Consider the following 19,103-nt stretch of genomic DNA (forward strand, 5'->3'; position numbering starts at 1 on the left):
CACTTCATCTGTAAGTAAGAGGTTTTAGGTTCGAATATCATAGATGGTGAATTCGACACCAAATTAGGTTGCCTATTATGTGACTTAGCCGAAATCTCTCTTCCATTTAGTGTAAAATATATTATTGTACTCATAAAAATAAATAAATAAATCGGGAAACAGATAAACCCATACCAAATTTTCTGCAACTCAACATATATGCATTAGGCCAGTTTGTGAGGATTCAGAGTGTTTGACCACTTACCCTCCTTACACTCGAGTTCAAATTCCCGTCGTAAATTTTACTTTGTCAAAAGGAAATAAACATATATAGAGCACTTTTTGAGTATAATAATATTTTTATATGAAAGGGAGTGAGAGTTCGGTTAAACTACACAACATATACAGAGCATTTGTGTTCAGCATACCATTGTTCCCCAAGCTTTTGGGTTGTTGGGCTGGAAATTTGTATGATCGGATGGACCACAAAAATGGGTTTGGCCCGTTTGAATTGGAAAAATATGAAACAAAACAAAAATAAAGATTGACTGAATGCGACCACAGTGGGAGTCGAACCCACGACCTTTTGATCCGAAGTCAAACGCGCTAATCCACTGCGCTATGCGGTCTTTCATGTGAATTAGGAGAGCATAAGGGATTAGGTAGGTACACAGTGGGGTTCCCTCTAGAGTTGAGAGAATAATTGTAGTGCACCTTACCGTCTCAATTATTCTGTGTGTTTATGAGAGAGAGTAATTGTAAAATTCAGAAAATATTCCAAACTTGCAAAGAAATTTCCTTGAATTTGGAAATTGTTGGGTTAACGGTCAGAATCAGTGATATTAATCAACGTTTTATGATATAAGTGGATTGCAAAGTTGTTATGTTATGGATTTGGAGTATAATATATATTTTTTTAAATCCTCCTAATAATTATAACACAAATACATTAATAATATTAGAAAAAAAGTCCTTCTAAGACATAAGCGCATTGTAGTCTTATTTTGTTTTTTCAACCAAAGGTTTTATCCAATTAATTTTCTTCTAGTAAGGTTTTAAAAAAGTAGCATTACATGCATCGACTACCTTATCAATAATTCATATGAGGAACTTAAGGAGTTTTGGGTCCTAGCTCCTAAGCCCTAACTACAGAGTTATTAGGATAACTCAAATGGGCCAAGGGGACCCTTAAAACATCATGAACTAGACTTTGACCCACCCTTGCATGAGAGCCACGGAATTTTTAAGCAGCCCTCACCCGCTTAGGCAAGTCTAGATGCTAGACTCTTGCTTGTTGTCTGATTAGTGCCTATTGTCGGTTAGAATTTTACATTAAATGGTATATTGAAGAATACAAGAATCTTACTTTGGAAAATTTGAAAAATTAAATGATTTATATTGTGTGGTTCCACTTCTAATTATATTAAATGCTAAAACCCTTAGCCCTTGGTAAGATAAAATTTAGAAAACAATATCAATGTGATTAGTAATAGACCGAGAGTCCGTCTCTATAAAACCCTTGGCACATTGCTCAAAATATTTCTCTTTTGTTTTCTATACATGACGATTTAATATTCCAATATATAATTTGTAATTTAATTTATCACATAATAAATTGATAAATTCAGATTTTTTTTTTTGTTTTTTGTTTTTAATGACACCCACCGCTTGCACTTGCTCTGGGGTAACGAAAACGATTTTTGCCTAAAGATTATATGAACAGGATCATCATATAGCCGCGTGCATTTAAGCCTCCAGCTTTAGTTACAGTGAGTGAGACACATTGCCATCTAACATGTGCAATCGTTGTTGAGCATTAAAGAGTTTTCATTATTTTAATTACCCCAAAATATTAAATAAATTGTAGTGACCAAAAAAATTAATTATAAAATCAATGAATTGTGCGCACACAAGTAGGGAGAAATTGAGCCACTTAATACTATAGTTTAGTGATATTCCTTTTTACTTGTAAGTGAGAGATTTTAGATTCGATTCTCGTCAAATGTGAGTTTGAACCACATTATTATTCGCACATTGTGAGGCTAAGCTCACCCCTCTCCCTTAGTGTAGATAATATCGTTTGTTCAAAAGTAGACAGAACTTGAAAGCAAAAGGCCTAAAATTTGAGTGATTATTATATATGCACGAGATAAGATAAGAGAAAAGTTGCATATTTGGGTTTGTTTTAGGTTGTGACTAATTAAAATAAACTTGAGTCCAATTCTTATTTGTTGTGTCAGTGTGAGACAAACAAAACTGGATATGATGGGTTATGACTTCAAAATAGAATGAGTTATCTAATATATCATTATGCATATATTATAAGTCTTGTCTTACTTTTCTCTAAAGCCAAATTCCATACAGTCCACTAAACGGTTAGAGTTTTGGAATTAGCTTCAAAAAGTGCTTGCTGTATGCGTACGTACTTTTAAAACTTGCATTAAAATTGCATTTCCGTTAGGGTTATGGAATTAGTTGTCCAATTAAATCAAGATTTATTGAGTCAATTGTTTGATCTGAGTTGGGGATCCGTGACATTATTATTTTTTACATAATTTTTTACATACATTTTTGTAAAGGTCACTCCATAATGTATTGTAATGATCTGAACCCTCTATCTTTTAAAATATCATTCATAAATCATTCTGGTAAAACATTAGACAAATTTAAAACCATTATGACATTCATTTATAGTAAAAAAAGGGACAAATATGGTTTCATAAAGAAACCATAAACCCTTAATTCAATGGTCATATTGTTTCAGATTTTGGTGATTTTTTAGTAGATATGATCTTTGAGGAAAGACCTAAAAAAGAGACGGTTCAAATCGTTGAAATACATTATAAAGTTAGCCCACAAAAATGTATTTAAAAAATTGTGTAAAAAAATAATGTGACGAGTCCATATATATCATAATATATAATATACATATACCTATATTTATCAGCTGAACGGCAAAGGCTTAGTCTCCATATATTATATAGATAATCTTTTATTTCCTAATTGGGCAGTAAAAGAAAATAAATACAAGAACTTTCTCTCTTTTGTTTTTGGTAAAAAATTAAAGACAAGAATGAGACAGTGACATGGAGGTTGTAGCCGTTTTATCAGTTAGATGCTTGTCTCTTCATTTACTAATTTGTCTCTCCCGATCTTGTGACAGAGGAGGAATTTATACGTCAAGATATGTAGACTTTTTCCACTCACACATTACAACTATCAATTTATCCATATTTTTATCTAAATTTCTTCCCAAAAGAATTGATAAGGTTATAGTGTTAATATGATAATATCTATTTCAATTTTGTTAAGAAAGAATGGAAGAAGTAAGGGCGAAGCTAAAAAGTTAATTATGGGGAGACAATAAAGTAGAGGCAGATGCATGACAAGCATTGGGTTCAGGATATACCGCCCTATCCGATATCGTAAGCTAAGCATAGGTTAGAGACTCGGGTTTGACTTCAATAATATGTATCATTCAATAATACAGGTGTTGTGACTGTTATATTTGATTTTAAAATATTAAAATGATTTATTTACAATTACAAACATTCATTTTCCATATCTGTAAATGATACGCACATAGCATTAGCAGTCAAAGTCACCTAGCTGTGAGAATATGCCCATTTCCCGTTTACTTGGTTGGTATACATGAAGTAAGTAACCCTTTTTCTCATAGAATATTGAACTGTAATTTGTAAAACTGAAAATTTGAGAAAACCTACTACAATTTGATATTTTAAGAAAATGTCCATAAAATGATTGGAATTCAACTTATATATAGTTGGAATAAAGTGTTTAGGATAAATTCAGAATTGTCTAATAATCTCACAAATTTGAATACTTTATTCGTCTCCATGAAGAGGTTTTATAAGATTATAAAGGAGCAATAATAGGAAATAATTAAATCAAATCCTGGTTCACAAGACAAGGAAATTGGACCAAATTAGATTAACTTATATCCCTAATTAAATCTACCTCAAAATAAATAATCTAATTTGAAACTCGTAAATTCAAAACCCCCCTCACATGCGACCATGCATTAATATTATGTTTGGATGAAGAAATTTAAGATTATTAAAGAATTTTAAAATGACGGGATTTTATTTTCTAGAATTTGTAAATTTTCTTGTTTGGTTAACAAAAAAAAAATTGGAATTGAATACGGAATTTGTTATTTTTAAACTCTCAATCATAGAAATTGAGAAATGACACATATTTACATGGATTCAAATTTGGGAATTGGAGGTCCCTAATTTCAAGTTTTTTTCCACACAGAAATTCTAAATTTCTATATTTATGAATCCAAACAAGGGAATTGATGCATGTTAATTTATTAAATTTTGACTTTAAACTAAATTCCAAGTTTATTTCTCTCATCCAAACATAGTGTAAGTGAGCCACACATGCATGGAATCTTCATTGATATGCTAAAACTAACACTAATCCTTCTTAAAGCATAGCAGATCATAATCTGTCAAAGATATGCTAACATTAATCTTTCTTAAAGCATAGCAGATCATAATCTGTCAAAACAAGACATCATTTTGAATGCTCAACTGGAACTAGCGCCAATATTTTTAAAAGCCTAACTAGAATAAACACCTCTTTTGAAAAGCCTGACTAACAAATCTCCATCCTCATAACTAACACCTTTTTTTCGAAGCCCAGCTGAACTAATGTCTTTTTTTTTTGATAAATAAATCTCTTGAAATATGTTGGAATTTATGCTTCTTTTCAAAAGTCTAATTAGAATTAACGCTAATCTTTTTTAAAATCCAACTAGAACTAACGCTTCCTTGCGAAAGCCCCAACCACCAAATTTCTTTTTTCCTTCAGTTATGTTTCTTTCATCCAAACTCTTTTTTTCCTTCTCGTATGGTGATATTCAAAGATTGACACCATTTTTTCCCCTCTTCAAATTCAAAACCAAACTAAAGTTAGAAAAATAATATGGTAATGTTAGGGAAATTAAATGTATAGACTGAACTTTGTAAATTAAGTGACATGGAAGCAATGATTGAATTATTACTTAAATGTTAATTAACGTACTTATTTTATATTATGAACCATCATTTAGTTTACAAATTTAATCTACCTAACACTACTCAAAATAATAATAAAGAACCCTTCATGATAGGTGGATGCCTAACATACCAAAAACCATTTCTTTTCCTTTTCCTCATCTTCCTCCATCATTTTTTTCATTAATCTTCTGTGACAGCAGCAGAAACTGCTTTACCTTCTTTCTTTTTCTTCTAACTATAATAGATAATTTTCACCTTAGGTTCATGACATGTGGGCCGAGAAAATTAGTTTTGTGCACATGCATGCATGCATACATGTTTCTTGAATGTTCTTGCAATTAATATATGTATATAGGGGCGAGATACAAAACAGAGGAAACCTAGAAAATTGACAATTGAAAAGGAAAGAAAAAACAAGACAAAGGAATATAAATTTATAATGGCAGCAACATCTTCCCTCCCAGTGATGGGTAGTCGCTTGGGGAACCGGCGGCTTGCAGCTCTCGCTCTCTGCCTTGTATCGCTCTCTCGCTCTCTGCCTTGATAGTGTGAAGGGTGACGTTTTGTTAGCATCAGATGCGTCGTCAAGGTTTCTTGTATCTCCTTACACTACTCGGTGTTTTTTTGCTTTAATTTGGTTGATTGCCTCCTTGTAGGCTTTCTCTTTATCCTTTTGGCATCTTTGCCCTGGAATTGAAGTATCAGTTCTCCAAAAAAAAAAAAAAAAAAAAAAAAAGAGGCGGCGGTGCGAAAAAAGGTGCTACACAAAAAGGTGTTGGTGCACAGAAAAGTGGCGGTGCTCAGAAAGGTGGCGATCGAAAAGGTGGTGCACCTAGAGAAAATTTTAATTGTGATGGAAATACGGATGGTACACCACATGTTTTTATGCAAGTGGTGGAAAATTTTAATTTTTAAGTTATTAACATTTTAATACACATAACCCACCATTTATATAAAGACACGTGGTGTACTACCTCGTGTGACGGTCACACTGAAAAATCTCTCGTGCACCTGGAACTGCTGGCGGTAAACCCCGTGGTTGTTGTGCTAGGATAGCACCAAACCCGTTGGAACCAACTCAAGCTAACCCACATGAAATATATCAAATGGAATGCAAGAACAAAATATAAAAAATACCAAGATTTTAACGAGGTTCCTCAACAGTCAGTGTAACTGGAGTACGTCCTTAGAGCAGTAGGAGTTCACCCAATAATCCACTATCAACCAAATGGGAGTTTACAAAGTGTTGGCAAGCTCACAACCCAAAAACCCCAATACAACCAATAACTCTCACACACCAAAGAAACAAATAGAAAAAGAAATATTGTGAATAATTTCTTCTCTATATAAAGCTCAAAGCTATTACAACAACAACTACATTGGTGGGTGATTACTAACCAAAGAGAAGAGCACATTCTTCTTCTTTTTTTGCTCTCAGTTTTCTGCTCTCTGCAGCTTCCTTTGCTCTCTCAAAGATGGCTACTAAAACAGAAAATGGTTCACACTTCCTTTCTATTACATTCGAATGATAACTTCATCCATACAAAAGTACACAATAAAAAATCCAAAGTAAAGGAATAATAATTCCTTTACAAACATTATCATGACCTTCATTTTTTCTTTTCAACAAACATAATCATTTGTCTCCTCATAATGATGTTCCCACATCATTATGTCCTTCATTTTTTATTATATGCTTTTGGCCACTTCGCCACTAATTCAACAATCTCCACCTTGGCCAAGTTCCGAAAATGCCATGATAAGCCAACCAACACAATCAACACAAAAATTACTCCCAAACACTAGCAAGAAAACAACTCATGCCGAGCCAAATGCTCCAAAACTCCTACTGCTCAACGTTTTCTTCATATAGGCAAAATGTGAGCCAAGTTTAAGCAATGAACAAACTTGGCTACACCAACAACCTTAGTCAACATATCATCGGGGTTGTCTTTAGTTGGAATCTTCTGGAGAATAATCTCTCCTTCACCAACGACTTCACGCACAAAGTGATAACGCACATCTATGTGCTTGGTCTTCGCATGATGAACCTGATACTTAGCCAAATAAATGGCACTCCAACTATCACAATGTACCTCCACCTGTTTCTGATTAACCCCCAAATCTCTAATCAGCCCATGTATCCAAATTGCCTCCTTTATAGCTTCAGCAACTGCCATATATTTAGCCTCTGTAGTAGACAAGGCAACAGAAGACTGCAAAATGGACCTCCAACAAACTGGCCCTTTAGCCATAGTAAACACATAGCGTGTAGTAGACTTCTTTCCATCCAGATCACCTGCATCTGAATCAACATAACCAACTGCAAAATGACCAATACCAGAGTCATCTTTCTCAAAGCATAAACCAATGTCTCGAGTACCATGGAGATACCTCAATATCCACTTAGCTGCTTGCCAATGCTCTTTACCTGGATTATGCATATATCGACTCACCATGCCAACTACATGAGCAATATTCGGTCTAGAGCATACCATTGCATACATCAAACTACCAACCAAATTTGCATATGGTATATTTTTCATTTGCAGCTTCTCTTTATCAGTTTTAGGACATTGTAGAGAACTTAATTTAAAATGAGGAGCCAAAGGGATACTAACCGGTTTGGTTGAATCATGAACTCCAAACTTCCGAATCAACTTTCAAGGTATTGTCTTTGATTCAAATTGACCAAACCCTTCGCTCTATCTCTAGTGATTTCCATGCCAAGGATTTTCTTCGCTTCACCAAGATCCTTCATCTCAAACTCATTCTTCATTTGCTTCTTTAATTTTTCAATCTCTTCAACGTTCTTTGAGGCAATCAACATATCATCAACATATATCAACAAATACATGAAAGACCCATCTTGCAACTTCTTGAAGTACACACAATGATCATATTGACTTCTAGAATAATTTTGGCCTCTCATAAATTTATCAAACCTCATATACCATTGTCTTGGAGATTGCTTCAAGCCATAAAACGATTTCTTCAACTTGCAAAACAAATTCTCCTTCCCTTTCACTGTATACCAATCCGGTTGACACATATAGATCTCTTCATTCAAATCACCATGTAGGAAACCTGTCTTCACATCAAGTTGCACAAGCTCAAGATCATACTGTGCAACAAGAGCTAACATAATGCAAATTGAGGAGTGCTTCACAACCGGAGAAAAGATTTCATTGTAGTCAATGCCCTCCTTTTATGCATACCCTTTAGCAACTAATCTTGCTTTGAATCTCACATTGCTTTTCTCATCAACATCTTCCTTCTTGGCATACACCCATTTGCAACTGATAGCTTTCTTGCCCTTAGGCAATTTAGCTAACTCCCAAGTCTTGTTCTTCAAGAAAGAATTCACTCATCACCCATGGCATTGCACCACCTCTCCTTCTCCTCACTCTCAATGGCTTCCTCGAAATTGGATGGAATATCATCAATGATAATAGGAAGAGCAAAAACAACATAGTCACTATACCGAGCTGGCTTGGTAATTTGTCTTTTTCCTCTGTTCTTGGCAATAGACTCTTGAGGTGTCCTCTTCAACTTGAATAGAATCTTCAAGTTCAACTTCTTCAACATCTTCATGGTCTCCAACTTCTTCACTTGTAGTATCTTCGACATCAGCAGAAATAAGACTTGAAGTACCAGAGGCAACTTTCTCAAGCTCCACTTGTTGGACATTTTCACATTCTTCTCAGAGTCTTTATACATACTTTCTTCATCAAATGTCACATCTTTGCTGATTACAAGTTTCTTCAACTATGGGCACCATAGCCTGTAACCTTTGACACCACTATTGAAACCAAGAAAGATAGCCTTTTTGGCTCTAGGATCAAGTTTATTTTCAGTTACATGAAAATAAGTAGGTGAACCAAAAATATGAATATAATCATAATCAGTAGAAGGTTTCCCAGTCCATACTTTCATTGGTGTCTTACCCTGAACAGCAGCTGAGGGTAACCGACTGATGATGTGACATGCATAAGTAACTGTCTCTGCCCAAAATGACTTGCTCAAACCCAACTGAGACAACATACATCTAACCTTCTCAAGCAAGGTTCGATTCAATCTTTCTGCAACTCCATTTTGTTGTGGAGTTCCCCGAACACTGAAATGCCTCATAATCCTTTCCTATTTGCAAACTTTAAAGAAAGGGTCGGATGTGTATTCACCACCATTATCTGATCTCAAAATCTTAATCTTTCTCCCAGTCTGGTTCTCAACCATTTTCTTCCAGCTTAAGAAAATGCTTAATACCTCACTCTTGTGCTTCATAGTGTAGACCCAAGACCTTCTTGAATAATCATCAACAAAGGTCACGAACCAATGTCTACCACTCAAAGAGGGAGTCTTTGTAGGACCCCAAACATCTGAATGCACATAATCAAGAATGCCCTTCGTCTGATGTACTACAGTACCAAACTTCACTCTAGTTTGCTTTCCCAAGACACAATGCTTGCAGAAATCAAGCTTACAAGTCGTGGCACCTTTTAGAAGACCTTTTTTCACAAGCCCTTGTAGAGCTGTCTCACCGGCATGGCCTAATCTCATATGCCACAATCTAGTAGTATCTGAATCAGATGTGCCCATATTTTCTAAGACTACAGACACTTCACCTGTCACGATGCTTCCTTGCAATATATACAAATGACCACATCGAGGAGCTTTCATCACAACAAGTGCACCATAAGTAACTTTCATTGTCTGCCCATTTGAATGAAACCTGAAGCCCTTGGCTTCTAAAGTTCCCAAAGAAATAAGATTTTTCTTCAAATTTGGTACATACTGAACACCTGTCAACTCTTTAACCATGTCATCATGCAACTTCAAACGAATTGTACCAATCCCTTTTGTTGTGCAAGGGTTGTCATCTCCCATGAACACAACACCACCATCAAACTCTTTCAAGCTTGAAAACCAATCCTTGTGAGGAGTCATATGATGAGTACAACCCGTATCCAACACCCACTTAGTAGCACAATCAAATGATGAGGAAGTGGCTAAAGCAAAATCAGAAAAATTTGTTTCAACCTCAGCAATATTAGCTTCAGAACTTTCTTTGCCTTTGGTCTTCAACCTAGGACAATCTTTCGTCCAATGGCCCTTATTATGACAAAAGGCACATTCATCCATTTCCAAGGTTTTTCTACCTTTAGAGTTTCCTCTAGGTCGAGAGTGTGATTTTTTCCTACTAGAAGAGGATCTCCTCTCCGATGATATACCTCTAACAAATAAAGCTTCAGAGGTACTATTATGATTTTTATCTTTATGCCTCATTTCATAATTCATCAAGGCATTTGACACATCTTCAAATTTCACAGTTTCTATACCATGCATAATAGTGGTAACAAAATGCTCATAAGAGTCCGGCAAGGAATTCAACAATATTAAGGCCTTATCTTCATCCTTAATATCCTCATCTAAATTTAACAAGTTGACAATCAACTTATTAAAAGCATCAAGATGTCTAATCATTTTTGTGCCTTCTTTGTATTGGAAGCGGTAGAGCTTTTTCTTCAAGTGTAGCCGGTTCTCTTCACTCTTCGTCATATACTTGTCTTCCAATTTTTGCCACAACACACTTGCTAATGTCTCCCGCATCAAAAAATACTTCTGAGTTTTTGCAAGGCACAACCGAATTGAAGAGCAAACCCACAAATTTAATTTCTCCCATTCCGGCTTCGACATAGCTTCCGGCTTCTCTCCCAAAGCGGCAAGTAGATCTTGTTAAGCCAACACATCTTTGAACTCACATTGCCACATCTCGAAGTTGTTTGTGTCATCAAACTTTTCCACTTCGAACTTTGCATTTTGCACCATAGTTCTTGCAAACTCGGAGTTGCTTCCAAAAGGATTCTCATCTTGCCCGTCTGACATCTTTGGCAACTAGACAGTACCCAAGAACAACTAGTGCTCTGATACCAATTGTTGTGTTAGGATAGCACCAAACTCGTTGGAACCAATTCAAGCTAACCCACAAGAAATATATCAAATGGAATACAAGAACAAAATATAAAAGACACCAAGATTTTAACGAGGTTCCTCAACAGTCAGTGTAACTGGAGTACATCCTCGGAGCAGTAGGAGCTCACCCAATAATCCACTATCAACCAAATGGGAGTTTACAAAGTGTTGGCAAGCTCACAACCCAAAAACCCCAATACAACCAATAGCTCTCACACACCAAAGAAACAAATAGAGAAAGAAATATTGTGAATAATTTCTTCTCTATACAAAGCTCAAAGCTATTACAACAACAACTACCTTGGTGGGTGATTACTAACCAAAGAGAATAGCACATTCTTCTTCTTTTTCTGCTCTCAGTTTTCTGCTCTCTGCAACTTTCTTTGCTCTATCAAAGATGGCTACTAAAACAGAAAATGGTGCACACTTCCTTTCTCTCACATTCGGATGATAACTTCATCCATACAAAAGTACACAATAAAAAATCCAAAGTAAAGGAATAATCATTCCTTTACAAACATCATCATGACATTCCTTCCTTTTTTCTTTTCAACAAACATAATCAATTGTCTCCTCATAATGATGTTCCCACATCATTATGTCCTTCATTTTTTATTATATGCTTTTGGCCACTTGGCCACTAATTCAACAGTGGTGTCGTACACGTTGGTGATGCAGCACCTGCTGCTGGCGGCAACTTCCGAGCTCATGGAGGTGGCGGCACCATCACATACCACGGAGGGCCTTTGATGACCAGCAACATCAACCTTTCCATCCTATTTTACGGCCAGTTTACAGCCGAACAAAACAACGTGATCCAGAGTTTCCTGAGGTCCCTTGAGAACACTGAGAACGATCACGTCGCCGCCGTGCACAGGTGGTGGGACGTCATCGAGAGCTACCAATTGTTCACTGGTCTAACCCCCACTACCCGTACCCCACCTAGTACTTGATCGGAAAAGTGTTAACCCTTACATACTTCAAAAGTCTGGTGAAGAAGGCCGACCTTGGCAAGCCCAACACTCTTTTCGTGTTCTTCACCGGGAGCCAAGTGACGGTGCACCAATTGTGCCGTGGCAAATGTTATGACCACGACTTAATTGACAACAAACCATACCTCGTTGTCGGAAACCCCAAAATCTTGTGCCATGGGGCTTGCGGTTGGCCATTCCAGAGGCTGGACTACGGTACGCCTAATCAAGTGATGGTGAAACCCCTCAACGGCAACATGGGCATTGATGCCATGATCATCCACTTCGCCTCCGGCTTGGCAGCTGATGAGTTAATATTATATTATATATTTTACCTTATTTTTAATATAATTTGGTAATTATTTTGGTAAAATTTTGATATTTTGCTTTATATTTTCAATATAGGACATTTGACTTACTATGGAGCAAAATGTAATCAAACGGACGAAATTTGGAGTGATTCAAATTGGAGGATGTTCGCATGTCTCTTGGCATGCTTGGGGTCAAATTTGAGATTTTTCTACCAAGCGGTTATTTTTTAGCGATTAAATAAAGGAGCAATGTGCGTTGCATTTTGGAGCCCAATATGACCTCAGATGGGTTCGTGGCCTTCTAGAGAAGTGTTCATAATAGTTCAAGCTTTAAATCTAGCTATTTCGGGCCAGTTTTGGAGTTGATATGGGTCCAAAATGTGGCTGTGCAAATTTTTGGATGAATTTACTAAGTCAATTTAGGATTATGTATCCTATTTTATTTCAATTTATTTGGTTTCCTAGTTTGATTCTAAGACTATGAGGATTTTAGTTAGAGTAGTATAAATAAGCCTTTTGGCAGACCTAGGGTTTCTGTTCTACGTATGCAATTTTTGGGAGAAGATTTTGGGAAAAGTTTAGAGATTTCAAGACTTATACTTTTAGGTGTTTTCATTCTTTTCTAGTTTAATACAATTATGTTGATTTTAATTATAAATATGCATAACTAATTCTCCTTGCTAGGGTGAGGCCATAATCCTTAGCAAGAATATGTAGTCTCTTTTTAATTTTCTTATGAATTTGTGCATGCAAGTTTTGGATTGTTAATCACTGTGCTTTAAACTATTTATTTGTCTTAGTGATTCGCGGCCATTAGGATATTTAGAAAAGTAATTTGATGTAATTTTGGCGAAGGGTTGTCTCTAAAATTAACTAAGGCTTCTTGTGGTTAACATGTGTAACTACTTAGGATGGACGACACGTCTTAAGAGTTATATGGTTTTTCAAAAGGTTTTCACAAAACTTAATGAGTCTTGTATGTTCACATTCAATTTGGACACCATGGACAGGTTGCATATTAAATATACATTCTATGTTGGAGGTTCCAAGTAGGGCGTACTTTAGGAAAACCTAACCTTCAAAATATGCATGTCTAATTCATAAGGAATTAGAAGAACTACGAAGGATTGTTAGGGTGACGGCGGAACCCTAGTATTTTCTCATTTTGAATTCTAAAAATTGTTTCCTTTTTATTTCTCTAAAAATTGCAGATTTTAATTAACCTTTTTAATTAATTTTGTTTCTCTAAATTTAGGTCATTAAATGATCCTTTTTCCTTTAAATAATTAACTAAAATTTTGGTTTTTCATAAATTGTTTTAAATAATCCCTGCGGAAAACGACTTTGTTTGAACCGTTTATACTACAACAACCTTGTTCTCTTATAAGTATTTTGTGTGATTTTCATTTAGTGTTGATAAACGAGATCATTTCATATAGCATTGATAAACGTGATCATTTCATATAGCGTTACCTTAAACATATATAGTTTGTTTGGTATTGACTTGTAGCAGCTAGCTAGGACAGGATGAATAGAGATCATACCCATTTGAAAGAGCATGCGCCTTGTACAAATTTTCTTCATAACCTCTTAAAGCTTGAAAAACTCTGACTTTGAGTCCCTACAAGTAACATATCCCTTTCTTCCTTCTCACGCGATCGAAGAGAAAGACTGAGAGAGCGTGAACTCATAAATGACTTTGTTTATATATATATACCTAACGCTTAAAACAAGTAATAGAAAGTCAATGCATAAATGGTAATTAAGTCTCCAACCATCGAACTGGTGTATAATTTAGCAAAGTCCAATGCATATATCAACTGGCGATAGCTACAAACTGTCGTGTTTATTAGGGTTTGCTTTCAGCCTTTCAGCCTTTCAGCCTTTCAGCTTCATCCGTTTAATCGCCAAAGTAATAATTTAAAATTCAAGGCCTGGTTGATTGCAAGAGGCCTAATATAATGAGGAGCAAGGTTCAGCTATAGGTTACATCACAACTACACTTTAGTTATATAATTAAATTAGGATTTTCTGAACAACTAGTTAAGTGTGGACTTATAGCTCCAGTGGTAGAGCACTTTTACTCCCGCACTCACAATAAGAACTCATCAACTTCCATTAGTTTTTTTTCGTGAATCCATGGTAATTTTACTAATTCAGCTAGTTGTTCCTCAGCTTATTTGATTTAAGCACTGCACCCACACGAATTGCAAAGAGTTTTAGGCTTAATGGTCTAATAATTAATATAGTTTTGTTCCTTGTTCAAATCCAACAATATATAATCATCATTAGTTTAGTGAAATTCTTCTCTATTTGTGAGTAGAATACCTCAGCTTCAACTCACATGGATGATAAATACGATAATTTTGGTTGATTCATTGTATATTTCAAAACTTCGTTCCTATAATATAATACATTGACTTTTTGGTAGTGACTTGTAGAACCTGACGCGAGTGAATCAGAATAAATGACACTTGTATAAATTTTCTTCTTGAGGTCTTAAAACCTTTGTACAACTTGAGTTGAGAGCTGAGGACCTAGCCTTGGACTCATTTCGTTAGGAAGGCATTGTTTATACCTAACACCTAAATCAGGGAATAGACTGAACAGAGTCAATACATAAATGCCAAGTTCCTAACCAAACAGTTTTCTCATAAATATACGTTTTACCAAAGTGCCAAGTCCAACACAAATCAACTGGCTTATTACAAAACTCAACAGACACCAGCAGCCAGTAGAAAAATCCCCAAATTTAAAATAATATAACTTATTATTAAAGTAAGATATATAATACCCTAGTTAACTGTAAGTGATAATGTATGTTCAGTTATAGATCACCAGCATTTTCATTATTTGTTTGAGGACTCTAATTGAGTGATAAGAACATTGCAATAAGGTTAATACAACATGTATTTAAGCTTGTAAGTGCTGAGGGAAACACTTATATATATTAGTAGTATATCACTTTATTCATACTTGTTCAACTCACATCCTCCTTGTCCTTTCCTGAATGGAAAATGTTTGCTCATGCTAATTTTGTCATGAGTACGTGACTTATTATCTAAATCAATATTGCGGTAGCAAAATTCCGTCATATTTAGTCTTAACAATTGTACCTAAAAACACACATTTGATAAAAGACCAAAGTCATGCGCCCAAGGAGTTTTGAGGGGGGGGGTGAGGGGAGTTTTGGCCAATGGATCTCCGATGTCGAAGTCAGTTTCTCTAAAAATAGAGAGATTTTAGTGCTTAGTTGCATAACAAATTGCTTCAACTTACTTGAGAAGTATGTAAAATGAGTATTTATAAGGAGGTGTAGCCGACCACATGTGTAGGGATTGATATACCATGTGTCGGCGTCCAGCTAGCCAGAGTGTGATATCCATTGGATGCAGCAGGAAAGTATCTTTAAGATGCTGAGATATCTTAAAGATGCTTGAGAATAATCTATCTGCATATTATTAAATTAATAATATTTAAGAATTATTTTTGTAATCCTCTATTGAATGCCACGATGCTTCCTTGAATAAATGAATAAGTCTTTGATGAGGAAAGAATTAGTTATTAATTATACCTTTAATTCTCTTGTTTTATGGCCTTGCCATGGGTAGTGGAGTAAGAGAAATTTTAGTCAGCAACTCAGGTCTTATTGATTGAACTGCGTGCGGAACGTATGTAGGCTTCGCCAAATTAATAAAGGGTTTTCTCGTCAAATGTGAATAAAAGTCCACACATCAGCTCAAGAATTTTTTGAATTATTTTTTGTTCCACAAATATTGTAGAAAAAATTCTGCTTAATTTTTCTTGGTTATTGTTCTTCCAACCAATTTCTATGGAAATTTAGCTAGTTGTATGCAATCTATGTTTTCTTTTCTTTCTTCTAAACCATACAAAAAATATTTTTCTTTTTCTTTCGAGCTACCCCTGATCTCTCTTAAATGCGGGTAAGCTACTAACTGTGAACTATAATACCTTTCCATTTTAAAAATATTACAAAATTTTGAAGCCTTTGGTCATGCCCAAAATTATAAGGTTTAAAGAATTAAATACAATGTCTTGCAGCTAGTAGTTCTTTGATATGGAGACCTTGCAAGGTTTATGCATGGTACGTTTGTAATTTTGCTCATTGGAGGAAGTTACACAAAAAGTCTAGAACCCCGGCGATCTCCAATATACATTTACTTTTCCATGCTTAATATGTGACTTGAGCAATAAAGTTTGATATCAAAAGGAAATGATAAACACAAATATTTTTCTCTTTCGACATGCCTCTCTTTATTTTTTCCGCGGCCATCAAATTGAAAAATCAAACTAGAACAACAGACAAAATTAAGCTGTATGGTATCATTTCCTTGTCAAAAAGCTTAAGCCACACACATCAGTTTGGTGGGGGTTGGGAAGTTGCAAATGGGAGTCTTTAGCATCTTCACATGTAGTGTACCTCCTCCTCCTCCCTCTTCTTATAAGACTCCCATTTTCAAGCTCACATTTCCATCCACATCTATCTATCTATCTCTCTCTCCCCATTTTGTAATGGAGCTTCTTGCTTTAGTCTGTGTTTTTTCAGCCTTGTTCTTCATTTTTATGATGTGGAAGCTTTTTGATGAGAGGAGAGACCACGAGTGCTACATTTTGGACTACCAGTGCCACAAGCCCACAGATGACAGAAAGCTAGACACTGAGTACTCAGGTGAGATTATCAAGAGGACCAAGAATCTTGGCCTTTTGGAATACCAGTTCCTCCTCAAGGCAATTGTCAGCTCAGGGATTGGTGAGCAAACTTATGCTCCAAGAATCATGTTCTCAGGCAGGGAATCATGTCCCACATTGGAAGACAGCATCTCGGAGATGGAGGAGTTCTTCCATGACAGCATCAAGAAACTCCTTGACAAATCAGGGATTTCACCTTCAGAAATTGATGTGCTTGTTGTGAATGTCTCCATGTTTGCATCTGTTCCATCGTTGCCCTCCAGGATTATAAACCACTACAAGATGAGGGAGGACATAAAGGTCTTTAACCTCTGTGGGATGGGCTGCTCAGCATCCCTAATCTCAGTTGACATAGTGAAAAACATTTTCAAGTCACTCAAAAATGTTTATGCACTTGTGGTCACTTCTGAGTCCTTGAGCCCCAATTGGTATTCAGGCAATGCCAGATCCATGATTCTGGCAAACTGTTTGTTCAGGTCTGGCGGTTGCGCAATTCTACTGACCAACAAACGGGCCTTAAAACACCGAGCCATGTTCAAGTTGAAGTGCTTGGTGAGAACCCATCACGGTGCGAGAGACGATTCCTACGGGAGCTGCATCCAACAAGAAGATACACAAGGGAATCTAGGGGTTCACCTAGACAAATTCTTACCCAAGGCGGCTACGAGAGCTTTCGTGGACAACCTAAAGGTGATCTCCCCCAAGATTTTACCCATTAGGGAGCTGGTGAGGTTTTTGCTTGTAACCCTAGTGAAAAAAATGACCTCCTTCCAACATCCCACCAAGGGAGGGGCTACTTCTAGCCCATCACCAAAATCTGTGATCAATTTCAAAACTGGGGTGGATCATTTTTGCCTCCACACTGGCGGGAAGGCGGTGATCGATGGGGTAGGATTAAATCTTGGGCTGAGTGAGTATGATCTGGAACCTGCAAGGATGACACTCCACAGATTTGGGAACACATCAGCAAGCAGCCTCTGGTACGTGTTGGGATACATGGAGGCAAAGAAGAGGTTGAAGAAAGGAGATACAGTTTTGATGATAAGCTTCGGAGGTGGGTTTAAATGCAACAGTTGCTTGTGGGAGGTAGTGAGGGATTTGGGGGATGAAAATGTTTGGAAGGAGGACATTGCTGTGTACCCACCAAAGACACTCACAAACCCTTTCTTGGAGAAGTTTGGTTGGATTCATCAGGAGGATCCAAGCACATTCAACCTGGAAAATTATTAAGCTATAAATTAAAGGTGATATCAATCTCTCTAATTGTTTTAATTACTTCTGAAAAGTGTAATTTGGGGGGGGGGTACCTCTCAATTTCGTTGTTTTTGTTGTATTTTTTTTTCTCTTTCTGTATACTATAAAGTTCTTATTGTTGAATACCTCTATAGATTTCATAACCAATAAGATGCTGCTTCGAAATTTAAACCCTTTTTTTCTTCTTTTAGTTTATTTCTATTTTTGTTTTACTTTAATTCAGAAACATGTATGTAAAACAAGTTTATCCTACATATGCTTGAGTAATTAATTTATACAGATTTATTTTGCTTTGTATTTATTTCTGTGGTGCAAAGGAAATGCGCTCATATAAGAAGAACCTTTTTGCATTTGATTTTATGGAGTGAATGGAGTGATTGCAATAGCTAGCAGATGGGTTCAAATAATGGGTGTATACCTGTGGTAACATGACATGCTTTATACGCCGGACTGCTATACTAAATTTTCTCTAGTTGGCAAATAAATTCACCCATCTAACCCAGTTTTAACTCTCAAAAATTGTAATATACTTCATTATCATTTGTTTACAAGAGGGAAGTCCTCTCTTATAGAGGGCCAAAAACTACACAACTAGTCCTAACAAGTGAACAAGCCAAATGATGATTACATGAGGAAAACACCGAAGAGGAAAATAAGGAGAAAAGAAAAGCAAAGCAAAGTAATGATGACTAGCTATAAAGTAAAGTAATGATGTCTAGCTATAAAGTAAAATAATGATGACTAGCTAGATGAATAATTACAAGTCTATTGTCTATACCAATAATGTCTAGCAGCTATTGTTGACACTCCTCCTCAAGTTGGTGCATATATGTCATGAATGCCTAACTTGCTTAGTGAGTTGTGAAATACTGAACTTG

The 19,103-nt window shown here is 36.0% G+C and overlaps 1 protein-coding gene and 1 non-coding gene across 2 annotated transcripts; one reads left to right on the top strand and one right to left on the bottom strand.

Annotated features, from left to right (window-relative positions):
- Positions 1-534: 534 nt before the first annotated feature.
- On the bottom strand, positions 535-608 carry TRNAR-UCG (transfer RNA arginine (anticodon UCG)). Its single transcript has one exon. It is a non-coding gene; the product is annotated as a tRNA-Arg (tRNA).
- A 16,041-nt stretch (positions 609-16,649) lies between these two features.
- Positions 16,650-18,396, top strand: LOC103447764 (3-ketoacyl-CoA synthase 12-like). The gene has a single exon (XM_008386963.4). The coding sequence runs from the start codon at positions 16,669-16,671 to the stop codon at positions 18,199-18,201; it is 1,533 nt and encodes a 510-aa protein (XP_008385185.3). The 5' UTR covers positions 16,650-16,668; the 3' UTR covers positions 18,202-18,396.
- Positions 18,397-19,103: the final 707 nt, after the last annotated feature.

The sequence above is a fragment of the Malus domestica genome, chromosome 03, assembly GCF_042453785.1.
Source record: "Malus domestica chromosome 03, GDT2T_hap1".
NCBI classification, from domain to species: Eukaryota; Viridiplantae; Streptophyta; class Magnoliopsida; order Rosales; family Rosaceae; genus Malus; species Malus domestica.

Excerpts from the sequence above, each read along its gene's own strand:
- LOC103447764 (XM_008386963.4), top strand. The coding sequence starts at position 16,669 with ATGGGAGTCTTTAGCATCTTCACATGTAGTGTACCTCCTCCTCCTCCC.